Below are 13945 nucleotides of genomic sequence, written 5' to 3' on the forward strand. Positions count from 1 at the left end.
ACCCTTTCAACTGAACACAACTATGCTATGAATGCAGTGTTCTATCCTTCACTCTTCTTTGCTCCACTACAGTCAAGTGTAGCTACAGCTGGTATTATAGGAGCATCACCAGCATCACACTTAGCATACACAAAAAACTGGCACCCATCTAATCAAGCACAACATGAGAAGTAGGATGCTATTTGTCCACCAAAAGTATTTTGCTGCCTGTTCAGCTTGAGAGGTTTTATGCAGCTCCGAAACCACTGCCAGCTATAATATTTGAAACAGCGGATAGACGTACGGGTATGCTAGACTCATTAAACTCGCCCAGACATGCTTGGCAGGTGCTGCTGCACTATTACGCCGGAGCGCTTTTGTACTCCCCTCTGATACCCATTGATTGGATGGCTTGGTTTTCACCGTGCACTGAAAAAGGTGTTATCTTGGCCCTGAACGACTTGGGCATAACTACGGCTGGCGACATGTTTGAGGGAGGGACGCTTAAATCGCTAGCTGACGTACTCACACCAGAAGTTGCACCCACTGGGCTCCAGCGCTTCCAATTCTACCGAGTTGGGAGAGGCCTGGCAGGAGCAACTGGGTGATGACTTATTGGAACCTACAGAACTGTTAGAACTCACACATGTGATTAAAACAACTTCCCCCCCAAAAATTGTTTCCACCATGGAAATGGTCATAACTGGTAGAGCGACAGGGTATAGTAAAGCACGCCTCGAGTGGCAGCATGACTTGGGGACTGCGGTTGACGACGCCATGTGGAGCTACTGTTGCACCAACACAAGGCGCATTTCCTTGAATGGGAGACACCGATTAATTCATTTTAAATTTATCAATAGAGTTTATCACACTCCGGAAAGACTGTGCTGATTCGGTCTACGGGCCGATTCGACTTGCGACAGATGTGGGGTTGGTAACGCAGGGTTTTTACACTTAGCCTGGGAGTGCCAGGGGGTGCAGCAATATTGGAGTAAAGTGTTCCATACTATAGGTAGGATTTTAGAAGACGAGATCGCTCCGTGCCCCGCCCTTGCTCTGCTGGGATACTCGAAGGGACTGCCGAAAGCTCAGAGACGCTTAGTCGATATGGGACTGTTGTTAGCTAAACGGAGGCTGACTATATGCTGGATGAGGGGACCTCTCCCTAAGATAGAGCACTGGGACGGGGATTTGACCTACTGCTGCACACAAACAGAGAATTACAGTGACCTTTTACCGCTGAAAAGCAGGCCCAAGAATTTTGGGGGGGTTATACTTAGATTGCAAAAGGCGCCTGGCTGCGACAGCGGAGGAGGAGGGGGGGAGTGCTGAGAGCCGCACCACTGGGCCACATGTTGATGAACCTTCGGCCCCTGTAGAGGCGTGATTTAGAGTAGGTTGTTATTGGCCCCGTCAGTTGGGATCGGCATCACGTCAGAGGCTTCCTGTGGGTCCATAGTTAAGCGGGCGCCAAGAGGAAGTATAGGATGGTACCACAGGTTCACGGAGCGTATCGTAGCGAATATGGCATCGTTTGTTGTTTGTTTTGTATAATTGTTGAAAATGTGACAGCAATTTTTATGTATGACATGTGCCTCTGACGGGGGATAGCAGAAATAACTTGCATTCTACGCCGCCCGACCTCCGGGATGTGGGCTGAAAGGCTGTGTTTGTCCAGTGAAAAGTGGGCTGCGCTGTCCCAGGTGAGGCGCGCCACTCTCCGACTGCATGTAATACCACTGTCACGGTTGAAAATAAAAAAAATTAAAAAAGTATTTTGCTGCCTCATTGGACCCTAGAGATGGCCAGTCTGACACATAAGAATGCTCATCCATTGGTCACGCTAGGGAGTTTGATCATTTCATCTGGGGAGGTGTCATTATTATATTTGGGTTAAATGACCCACTGCCGTACATTGTAAGGATATTATTGAAAGTCACCAACAACTTCCAAGTCCATAAAGAGGAAAGAGGAACAGGGCGGAAGGCCATGTTCCTCTATAAGGTAATGGAATTCTGAGGGGACTTGTAGTATTGTTTTAATGTACGACATAGGATATTTTATTTCTTACAATATATGGTCAACCCATCATACTGCCTAAAACCAATTAAATACTTGGTAGGCCATTAGGATTGCGGTGGACCTGGGACCGACCGCCTGTGGTGCGGAGGTACCGCCCCGATGATTAGGATGCCACCGCCACCGTGGTGGTGGCATCCTCCATTCCCAGCATTGTGGCGGGCGGTGCTCACAGCACCGCCCGCCACAATGCTGGGAATGCACTGCGTGAATAGTCACCATGTCCATGACAATGTAGGGGGTTGTGCATCCCCCACCCCCCCAGAGTCCCAGGCGGCCCGCACTGGGCCCCCGTAAGGATACTCCGCATGCCTTTCCGTGGCGGCAATGCCGTCATGGAAAGGCATGTTTCCTCCCCAATTCTAATATGGCTGGCGGTGTCTAGCAGACAACGCCACCATATTAAACCCTTACCAGACGGTATTCACATCCGCCGCGGTACCCCCGCCATACTAATGTGGCGGGGGTAAATGGGTGGCGGGCGGGGACAGATGTAGGGCCGATCGCCACCGCCATGCGGGCGGTGGCGATCCACGCTACATCCTAATGACCCCCTTGGTGTGTTTCTCTTTGATGTTCACTACAGAACAGAACATTTTAACTAGAATCTATAATGCAAAATTTAACACACTTAAAAGAAGCTAGAAAGTTTTGCAAAAAAATATTAGAAACAGTTTCGTACAAATCAGGTTTAAAATGCAGTGGCTCAGATAGTGTAGAAACATGCAGAGATTCTATGTTCCCTTCAATGACATATGTATGGGGCCATAAATATCTAACTTGTGCTGATCACTTTTCCTTTTTAGATAAAACATATCAAAAGTAAAAGCCATTTCCTATTTTCCTTGTTTTATACTGCAGTTATAATTATGTTCAGTGACCTGCCTTTCACTCTGGTTACTGGTTCTGGCAGTAGGCATAGTGATGTCAGAACTCAACTGTAATAACTTATAACAGTTTACCAGCTATAGCCTTTCTTTCTTACAGGAGACTAGAGACATCTGTAATAAGGAAGTCAGAGACGGGCTTTATACAGGGATTGCAGGCTCCTATACATTTTATGCTGTGAACTCGGGAGCAGATAGTTGAACAAACTTGGGAAGGTGAATACTCTGCGTTTGATCTTTCCCTATGCCTGATGAGTCTTCAACAGAGTTGTCTACCTGGTACATATTTGAAAAACAACAAAAAATTGCTTTTAACAAAGCAGATATGTTCCGAAAATGTTGAGGCTGTTACACCTTGGTGCACCTCAAAGATATTTGACTGACCCTACTCATTTACCCACTTTTGTTGTTGAAGGGCCATGGCAGAAAATACCTCATGAGTTTTAAATATGCTGTTTTCGAGGGAGGTTTGGGGAGGTTTTAGTTAATTTGCTTAGTGTATGTCCTAAGGTTAGAAGTGCTCTTTTATTTTAATTAAAGCTAGTATTTCTGAAATATGCAGTAACCCCTTACAATTAATCACTTGCACATTTTCTGTCTGCACTGTCTGGTGATATTGGTTTTATGTTTGTAAAGTTGTATTGCAGCTCATAAGTATTCCTGCTTTATTACTTGTTAAGTAAATCTTTATGGCTCGGTGACACTTCAAATTGGGCACAATATTTTTGTGTAGGTTTCCAAAACATATAAAAAACTTAAAGTGAACTATACCTTCTAACAAATCTGGATTGTATAACACCGTAATTAGTAGATAACAACAGTCCTGCTCCATCAAGGAAAGCAGTGCCTTGGCATAGCTATTAAAAACAAGAAAAGAGGCACAATTAAAAAAAAATTAAAATACATTTTCAGCGCAGTGTATACAGATTTCTGCTAACATACCATATGTCCACAAAACAATAATTTCATACTTTTAGAACCATTGATTTGACGATATATGATAAAAGACCCAATATTTTCACAGCAGTTTACTGGAAGTATGGGATGGAAGTGTCCTCCAGATATTATGTTTACATAAAGGTTTGTATTAAAATCATAAGTTATGACTGCTCTGCACACATTTTTCGTTGGCTTTCAGTGCTCACGGGGTGATGCCAGACTTGCCAGCAGCTTTTTATAAATGAGGGAATAATGCCAGGACTCACAATCCAAAGTTAACTTCTGTCCACAAGAAAAAGGTGACCCTTCTTCCACTCCAAATAAAACACCAGGAAGTTGAACATCAGGGCAAGAGTATATCAGGTAACAGACGTATAACTACTCTTTCTTAATGTACACGAGAAACCCATGCAGGCTTTCCTGTATCCTTATAAACTGCAACAACAGTGCCTTGGACATTGGGCGCATTGTGAAAGCAGAACCATGATACCGAACAGCACACTGGTATACTTGACACAATCCCAGGTATGAGGTACTGTGTATTGATATACTAGTCTGCCATATTGATCTCCAAATCTGCTGGAGAGTGGCTACTGACTTGCTGTACAGTATACACTAGCCTAGTGAGCAGCTGTACTCTGACACACTGAGCAGATCCCTGCCACGTTGGGTAGGCCTCTAGTACGCTGGCATACTGAGCTGCATGCACACAGTTTGCAACTCTGGAATAATGAGATTCCCCAAAGTCATACTGAGTAGTTCCTGGGAGGATTATGCTATGCAAGGCACATGCCATTTGTGTGGCCCAAAGGAATCAGTCACACTGCTCATATATTTTGAGTTGCATACCCTGGCATATTTGAAAGCCCACTGACGCCAGAGGAGCATCGACAGAACACTAATCAGCTGCTTACTGGCATCTTGCATAGGAAACTAGACCATTGGCAAGCATCCTGACATGTTGGGTATGACCCAGGAACACTGAACAGCACATGGTCTATTCAACACTCCCTTGGCATACTGAATATCTCCTTGAAACATTAAGCAATCTTGAAGAATAATGAGCAACCCAATGGCACAATAAGCAGCCCCACAGCACACAGAACAATCCTTTTGGAATACTGTCCAGCCTCCCTACCACATTCATCTGCCTCTAAAATGCCTAGCAAACGCGAAGCCACAGGCATACCGGAAGAAATCTTGAACATATCAATAATATTGTGGCACGTGATGTCAGAATCATGACATATAATGGCAACAATTCTGGTGGGATTTTTGATATTGAAGTACAGAAGGGATGATGAAATAGCCAATGGCATAGAATTAGTAATGGGCAAAGACGAAACTGGGACAATATTACAACCTTATGCAACCTTTCTTGTCACAGAATATCCAAATACATAAAAACACTAAGGTGCACATGCATCAAAGAAGTCAATAGCGACTCTTTAATTGCGATTTTTAAGGAATCACAATTAAAGAATCGCTATTGCCTATGCATGTAAGAATCGCAATAAAATTGTGATTCCTACAAATTCCTTAATTACGACTCGCACATTGTGAGTCGCAATTAAGAAATTGCTTCTCATTCATTCCTATGGGCCTAGAGGCCCATAGGAATAAATGGGAATTGCACGCGCAATTTGCGAGTACCCAAAAGGTACTCACAAATTGTGCATTCAATTTCAAGGGTGCAAAAAGGACACCCTGTTGCACCCCTGAAATTGTAATGTGAACACATGTTGAGCATGTGTGTGTGTAACCAGGAACTTTGAAAAATGCACTTTAGTGCGTTTTTCAAAGTTTTTGCAAATTACCGTCAAGTTTCATTTGCCGGTAATTTGCGTCTTCTAATAGGGAAATCGCAATTTTCAATGGCATCATGCATTGCTTTTGAGGTATCGCAATTTGCGATGCCTTAAATGCAATCGCAATTTAAGTAATCGCAAATTTTGCGATTCTTCAAATCGCGATTTTTGCATTTGGGATGATGCATCCCAAATTCAAAAATACTGGTCGCAAAGGGGCAGATTCCGGAAATATGCCTGTTTGCGACCGTTTTTTCTTTTGATGCATTTGCTTCTATATCTGTTATGGGGACACAGTTATCTGATGTGTCTACAGATTTTTTACAGGCTATACAGATTTTTGATGGTAACATGCATGCATTTGCTGCTTCAGAAGAATAATGCTTCTGGGTACAACAGCAGACCTAACCTTTTTTATTGTCCTTCAGAGGCCATGGATGTCAGTGCAACAAATTTAGAAACATGAACCGTAAATTACCCCTTTTTTCTGAAAATTCTAAATTAAAAATACCCTTCCACAACATCATTTATGCGAACATGGATATTTTGGCTCATGCAGCGTCAGTGGGATTATCTACAATACCAATAATTTGGCCAAATTGGAGTCACTGTCTGTTGAGCACAATAAATGAAGTGAAGCACTTATTGTTGATCATGATCATGGTATTACAGGCATTACCTGAACAGCATATGTATGCATGCCATAACTGGTAAATACCTTTTTTGGGGAGATACTTCCATGCAAATTAGTTAGGGTGGGGGGCGTGTACTGGGATGGTAACTCACCATAATCTTCATGTAAAGCGGCTCATCAAAATGCAAAATGTTATGAAAGTAGAAACACTCAGGCGAAAGAGTCTGCTATTTTCACTGGTAGTTCATCTGCCAAAACAGACAAATGTGTGGAAGGGGACACAATGACTCTCCCAAATAATTTTACTCACCGCTCTCTATCACGTGGGTTAATTGCAACCAGAGATCCTCTATCCCAAATCCCATCATACTTTGCAGAAATTCTGTCACAAGAATAAAAAATACATTTAAAATACATGAACAGAATTTATAAAACTAGGGTGCATACTCAAATGTTTATGTATAATGTTTAATGGCATTACAAGACATCAGCATTAACTACCAGAGAAGAAGTCAGAAACGTTTCAAGCTCTAACATGGAATCGCATAAGTTACTTACCTTCTGTAACGCCTTGGCTGGTAGAGACTAGATCTAGCCACAGAGTCCTTACCTTTGAATTATTCCCAGATAACAGATTGGATCCGGAATTGTTTCTACAGCAGTACCTCTGCGAGTCGGTAGAGGGCGTCGAGCGACTCTGTAACGACATGGTCCACCGGATGTGACGTAGTAAGAGTCCATGTAAGCCCTCCCCTGATGCGCTGACGTCAGTTTCTTCCGCAACTACTTTCTGCGCTAAAACACTGAGCCATGTATAGTAACTGCTATGGACACAGTGTGCCCAACAAGAATCCTCTTTTTGAATGATGCTTATAATAATTATTAGTTGTTGGTTTGTCTTTTCTCTTTTGTGTCTTTAACCCACGAAATGCATGAGGGGGTATACAAGGGATCTGAAAGAAAAGGAGAATCAGTACGCAGAGCAGGGAGGATAGGTGAGTTGGTAAGGAATCAGCTGCTATATCTAGTCCCTACCAGATAAGGCGTTACCAAAGGTAAGTTACGTATTCATGTGATAGAGATGTCTAGCTGCAGGTTCCTTACCTGTGAATGAGATACCCAAGCAACACCATCCCGGAGGATGGTTTGCAAATTGATTCCCTGCCTAAGCTATCCGGTCTGCATAAGACAAAGAGAGAGAGAGAGGCAGCTCACCAGGAAGGGAGAGTGAGGATGAAAACATCCCACCAGAAAACTGGGAGAGCCCCGTATAGAACCAAATCCGCAGCTGTGCAAAAACATGGGAAAACACCATGGCAGAAGAATAAGACCAGTGGGAAGAACACTCCATATAAACATAGCTCTACAACGCCCTCGGAAGGTCAAACGGCCCAAGAGACCGAGGCGGAAGGCTAAGGACAATTGCATTTATTTATTTATTTTATTTTAAGAGTTTTATATAGCGCTCGCTAGACCCGGAGGTATCAGAGCGCTTTACATGAGGTTCCACAAAATTACAAGATTACATCAGTTGCTAGACAAACAATTACAAGAGCATAGAAAACGAGATAAGTGAACTGTAGAGGGGAAAGGGGTATGGGTAAAGAGGTGGGAGGGAGATACGGCATAATGACGAAGGAAAGTCTGCCCAAAGTCCGGCTGGGTAGGTGACGGTCGAGGGGGAAGTCCCAAAACCTATCTCCTCTATAGCTATCAGGTAGCTCCATCGGGCTTTGGCCAAGTAGCTAGAACTTAATGGGAAACATTTAAAGATCATGGAGGGCAAAATAAATGGAGCATAGAGGTGAGGGGACAAGGAAGGTGAGAGAGGGAGGATAGGGGAAGAGACAACGTGGAGAGACAAAATGAAGTCTGTCTAAAGGCCAACTGGGTAGGTGACGACCAAGGAGGGAGTCCCCGGCCCTTCTCCCCTATAGCTAAACCAGGTAGTTCCATCGGGCATCAGACAAAATAGTTCAGTCTCAATACACTGATAGAGGAGAGGAGACACATAAATAGAGGGAGGATGCGGGAAGAGACGACAAGGAGAGATGAAAGTAAGTCTGGCTAAAGACCGACTGGGTAGGTGACGTCCAAGGAGGGAATCCCCGACCTGTCTCCCCTATAGCTAAACCAGGTAGCTCCATCGGGCATCAGACAAAATAGCTAGATCTCAAATGACGAAGGAAAATTCACAGGTAAACAGGGTGGGGACTATGCCCAGGAACAGGTGGGGGCAGAGGTCAGTAGCAGGAAAGTGGAGAGGAGTAGAGCGGGGAGGGGTAGGGGGTAGGTAGTTTGGTAACAGTTACATGGTTACAAACAGTTACTGGGGCATGGTGATGCATACTCAAAAAAGACACAAATAGCAATGTTACAAAGGTACATGATACAAGACGAATGTGGCATGGGAGGAAGAGGGGAGAGGTAGGGGAACAGAGGTAGGGGTAGAGACGAGGAGAACTATGTCCAAAGTCTGGCTGGGTCTTCACTCTGTTCCTCTGAGGACCCAGAGGTCTCTGGCTTTTGACCTCCCACTTATCTAGTGCCTCCTGGGCCTCTGTGACTGGGGTTTGTCCGCCTTTGTGCTGCAGCCGCCATGTTGGGATCAGGTGCGCCGAAAGAGGGTATCTGCTCCATGCTTGATGTTGCCTCCTTGTCTGTGGCTGGGAGTTACAGGCCTTGGATAGCGCAGGTAAGTGCGCCCCAGCTGAAAGTGCTGCGTACACAACTCCTCCGGCTCACTCAGTGCCCCGCCATCCATGGCAACCAAGACAGCATACCCTGCAACACCTCTAGTACCGTCCCAGTTCCCGGTACCTCCTGTCCTGTATTCGATCGCTTAACACCTTCAATGCTAAGGCAATTCCCGCTGGGTGCTGAACTATGACTTTTCCCATTGTTCATGACAAGGTCAGCTCGTCATAAGCACAGCTCCAGTGTACTGCATGACGAGCTGGCCTTGTCATTAGCATGGAAGTGGTTAAAGAGCGCAATATGGACGATATGGACAATAAGTAAAACAACTGGGCCAAAGCTCCTAGCCATAGAAGTTGGTAATACAGAGAGCACCAAACAATAGATTAAGAAAAGCATGGCAAGCAATAACAAGAATCATGGCCATAGACCACGTGAGGTAGAGGAAACACTTCAAGAGAAAGAAGCCCTCTGGGACTGGTTAATGCAGAATCCCAAGAAAAGAAGGCATAAAACACACACACACGCAAATATATATATATATATGCACACACACACACATATATATATATATATAGATACATGTATATAGATATATAAACAACCACAGCAGCGGCCATGGGCTGCAGGTGAGACAATGGCAAGCTAGAAACCAGCCACTTTGCCTCATCTAAAGGGAGAGGGTGGGGTAGAATTCACACCCCAGAAAACCAAGGAAGCAGACAGAAACAGCACTACTGATTGAACGGGTACAATTAGGCAGTCGAGAGACAACTGAAAAGAAAACCACAGGGGAGAAACAACCCCTCTAAATTAAAGAAATAAAGACCACAATGGAGGACTCCAAAAGGGGTCGAGAAGAACAGAGCCAACAAAGGGGAGGCCTATTCAGATACCTAGTCCTCATCGCAAAAGAAAATAGTATGGGAAGACCAACGCCAGAAATATATAAAGTATATATAACTGAAGTAATATATGGAGAGGCAGTGTCCACAGCCAAACAAACACGAAGGCCACACGCTAAATAAAGTCCTTATGTGCATGGAGCAACCTGTTCCCGACCAACAAGCCAGGGAACAAGGTGAGTGAGGATCCTGACGTCACCCAAGATCGTAGCTGATATTATTATTATTATTATTATTGACATTTATTAAGCGCACAGCTACCCCCAACGGGGGTGTCCCGGCGCTAAGGAATGCAGAGAGGAGGGGCAGGACTTAATGGTCTGAGAATAAAAAGGTTTTCAATTTGCCCCTGAACTGAGATTCAGTGTCAATAGTCCTAAGACTGATGGGCAGAGAGTTCCACAGCTTGGATACTGCCACTGTGAAGGCTCTGCCACCCTTTCTCGCATAACGAAATCGGGGGGTTGACAGCAGGTGAAGATGATTCGATCTGAGATTGAGGGCGGAGTGAACTGGTTTCAGTCTTTGCCTCAGGTATTTAGGGCCTTTCCCGATAAGAGCTCTAAAAGCTAGTATCAGGGCCTTAAATTTAACGCGAGCAGTGATCGGTAGCCAGTGCAGTTTCTTCAAGTGGGGGGAGATTGAGTGTCGATAGGGGACTTTGCAAATTAGCCTGGCAGCGGCATTCTGCACTATTTGCAGTCTGTGAAGCAGATAGGCCGGTAGTCCCACATATAGACTATTCGCGTAATCTAAGTGTGACGTAATTAGGGCATGTGTCACTGTCTTCAGAGCTTCCTTGGGAAGAAAGGGGGAGATTTTTCTTATCATATGAAGTTTCCCAAAGCATGCTGAGGTGACTTTCTGAATATGGGTTTTAAAAGATAAGTTATTATTAAATTGAACTCCAAGATTGCGGGCCACCCTTACCGGGGCAGGTGGAGGGTTGAGTTCCACAGGCCACCAGGTGGAGGGGGATAAGGGGATAGTCTGATTAAAAAATAACACCTCAGTCTTATCCGTATTCAGTTTTAGCGTGTTTGCAGTCATCCATACCACGATATTGGAGAGACAGATTCTGAAGTTGTCAAAACCAGAGGGTGATTGATCTTTAAGAGAAAAAATAAGCTGAGTGTCGTCAGCATACGATATCACTCTTACCCCCAGAGACTCAATTACCTTTGCTAGGGGTGCCACATAGATGTTAAAGAAGAGGGGGCTAAGAGCCGATCCCTGGGGCACCCCACAGCCAAGAGGTTTCCTGTCTTTGGACCAGAAAGGGCGGCACCAGACTTGTTGTGTGCGGCCTGTAAGAAAGGAATTAATCCAGGCCAAAGGGGTGCCGCAAATCCCCATCTCACGGAGTCTATTCAGGAGGATGGCGTGGGAGACCGTATCGAAGGCTGCAGACAGGTCGAGGAGCACTAACATGACTACTTCTCCCCCGTCCACAGTCTCTCGCACGGTCTCCGCCACCTCTAGAAGTGCAGTCTCTGTGCTATAACCGGTCCTAAAGCCGGATTGTGAGTCATGTAACAAGTCATGTCTTTCAATATGGTCTGATAGTTGTTCCTGTACTATTTTTTCCAAAATTTTGGCAGGTTTTGGTAGCAGGGATATCGGGCGGTAGTTACTGAAAACAGCAGAGTCCGCGTCGGGTTTTTTTAACAGGGGGATGAGAATTGCCTGCTTCCAGGCGTCCGGAAACTGTCCTAATCTAAGGGAGGAGTTCCATATTGATAGCAGAGGTTGCACAATCGCCGGAGCAACTGTGGAGAAAACTTGAGCAGGCATAGGATCTAAGGGTGAGCCTGATTTACATAGAAGGAGTTTTTTCAGTGCCAACTCTAAGGTGATGGCTTTGAACGCCCTAAGCCTCTTATCCTTGGGGCTAGGATCGGAGGGGGGAGTGTCATCAATATGAGGTTTTTGCACTGTATTAAAAGAAGCATAGATGAGAGAAATTTTCTCATGAAAGAAATTGGATAAATTGTCACAGAGTTCTTGGCAGGGCTCTGTCTTGTGCAGAAGGGCAGAAGGGTTGGTGAAGTCATTTACTACTTGGAAGAGTGTCTTGGCACTGTTATCTGCAGATTTGATTTTACAGGCAAAGTATTCCCTCATGGCAGTTTGTTTGAGTTTGTGGAAATTTTTTAGTGCCCCTCTGTACGTTAATTTGGCGCCTGGGTCATAGGTACGACGCCAAAGGCGTTCCAGCTTTTTACATTCACTTTTTTCTTCCCGCAGCAGCTGGGAGAACCAGGGAGCAGAGGGCTTGGTTCTAGCTGAAGAAAGGGTAGTGAGGGGGGCGATATTTTCAATGGCCGTAGTGATGTATTGATTTAGATTCGCAACATCATCATTAATCTTCGCGGAGGGTTGCCATTTGAGCTTGGCTAGAGCAGGCTCAAGCTCCTCAAGCGTTACTTTAAACCACTTTCTACCCGTCCTCTCCGACCTACAGACAGGGGTCACAGTTGTGGCGAGTTTTAGGTTGAAAGGGATAGTAAAGTGGTCCGACCAAGTCACAGGGAGAGGGGTAAGAGTGGAGAGGCCAGGTAGGTTGGTGAAAATCAGGTCTAACGTGTGCCCAGCAGAGTGTGTGGGGCCAACAACTTTTTGCAGAAGGTTAAAACCCTCCATGGTCTCTACCAAGGAACACGCCTTTGTACAGTTACTGTCATCTACATGTAGATTAAAATCCCCCAAGACAGTAAAGTGAGAGTGTTTTAGTGAGAGGTCAGCTAACCTCGACATTAATTCGGTAATGTAAATGGGGGGGGTGTTCGGTGTGTTGTAGATAAGTACCCATGCACAGATGAGGAGAGCTGCCTCGGAAATGCAGAAATACATAGCTTCAATGGGGCCCAAGTTATCTAGTTTCCTAGAAGAGATTGTCCAGTGTTCTCTGAGAATAATAGCTATTCCTCCACCTGTCTTTGAGCCAGGTCTATTAAGTCCCGCAAAATGATAGTTTGGAGGGACAGCTAGGGCGATGTCGGGGTGCGAGGACTCTTTGGTCCAGGTTTCCGTGAGGAACAACAGGTCCCAAGCATTCGTTGTAAGGGAGAGCCAGATATCACTGGCGTGTTTCGGCAGGGAACGGCAATTGATTAAACAAGCCTTTATTTCACGCGGGAGGGTGCCGCGGCAGCTCTCTCTAGTGACCTTGCCCGTATTGGTTATCGCAGGTTGCAGGGCAAAGTGGCAGTTAGGGCAAATGTAGCTTTGCTGAGCTAGTGAGGGGTTGTACCTCAAGTGGTTATCTGAGGTAGCTGGTCTGAGGTCTAGGAGACTTTCTCTAGACCAGCTATGGCGTATCAATGAATCAATTTGGGCATAGTGACCGGCGCTGGGCACGAGCCGGGAGCGGACGGGCGCAGACGGGCTTGCCTTAGGCGCGCCACCGGCGCGCCCGCTGCGCGTTCTCTGACACATTAAATATATAGGAAGCGGAGTTTGCAATCAGCTCCGCCCCATGTGGTGCCGGAACCGCCCTGCGCGTTCTGGTGCAGGTCTCCACGCCCTCCACTCAAACAGCACACAGCTGCGGGGAACGAGGCGGGAGCCGAGAGGTAGGAATGTATGTGTGCAAAGAAGCAAGTTAAATGAAATTAAAATCGTAAATCATTTTAAAACATATTCAGACATTCAGAACGCTGTACACATTAAAATGATGCCACCAATGTTCAAGATCGAGTGTGCACAAAATCACAGAGGGTGTTGGGGGATCAGGCAGCCGCCTACTCACCGCAATCCTCAGTGAGCAGTGAAGCTACCAAGCTTAAGTAACGAGCGGAGCTTGCAATCAGCTCCGCCCCATGTGGTGCCGGAACCGCCCTGCGCGTTCTGGTGCAGGTCTCCACGCCCTCCACTCAAACAGCACACAGCTGCGGGGAACGAGTCGGGAGCCGAGAGGTAGGAATGTATGTGTGCAAAGAAGCAAGTTAAATGAAATTAAAATCGTAAATCATTTTAAAACATATTCAGACATTCAGAACGCTGTACACATTAAAA

At 45.5% G+C, this 13945-nt stretch overlaps 1 protein-coding gene across 1 annotated transcript in view; it reads right to left on the bottom strand.

Annotated features, from left to right (window-relative positions):
- Window positions 1–13945, bottom strand: part of LOC144827542 (putative thiopurine S-methyltransferase) — a 315654-nt gene that overhangs the window by 24663 nt on the left and 277046 nt on the right. Inside the window, exons 6-7 of the mRNA XM_078685806.1 lie at window positions 6637–6708; window positions 3717–3802 (exon numbers count right to left, since the gene is read on the bottom strand). Coding sequence (XP_078541932.1) covers window positions 3717–3802; window positions 6637–6708 — 158 coding nt within the window. The remainder of the gene's footprint in view (window positions 1–3716; window positions 3803–6636; window positions 6709–13945) is intronic.

The sequence above is a fragment of the Lissotriton helveticus genome, chromosome 4_1, assembly GCF_964261635.1.
Source record: "Lissotriton helveticus chromosome 4_1, aLisHel1.1, whole genome shotgun sequence".
Lineage (NCBI taxonomy): Eukaryota > Metazoa > Chordata > Amphibia > Caudata > Salamandridae > Lissotriton > Lissotriton helveticus.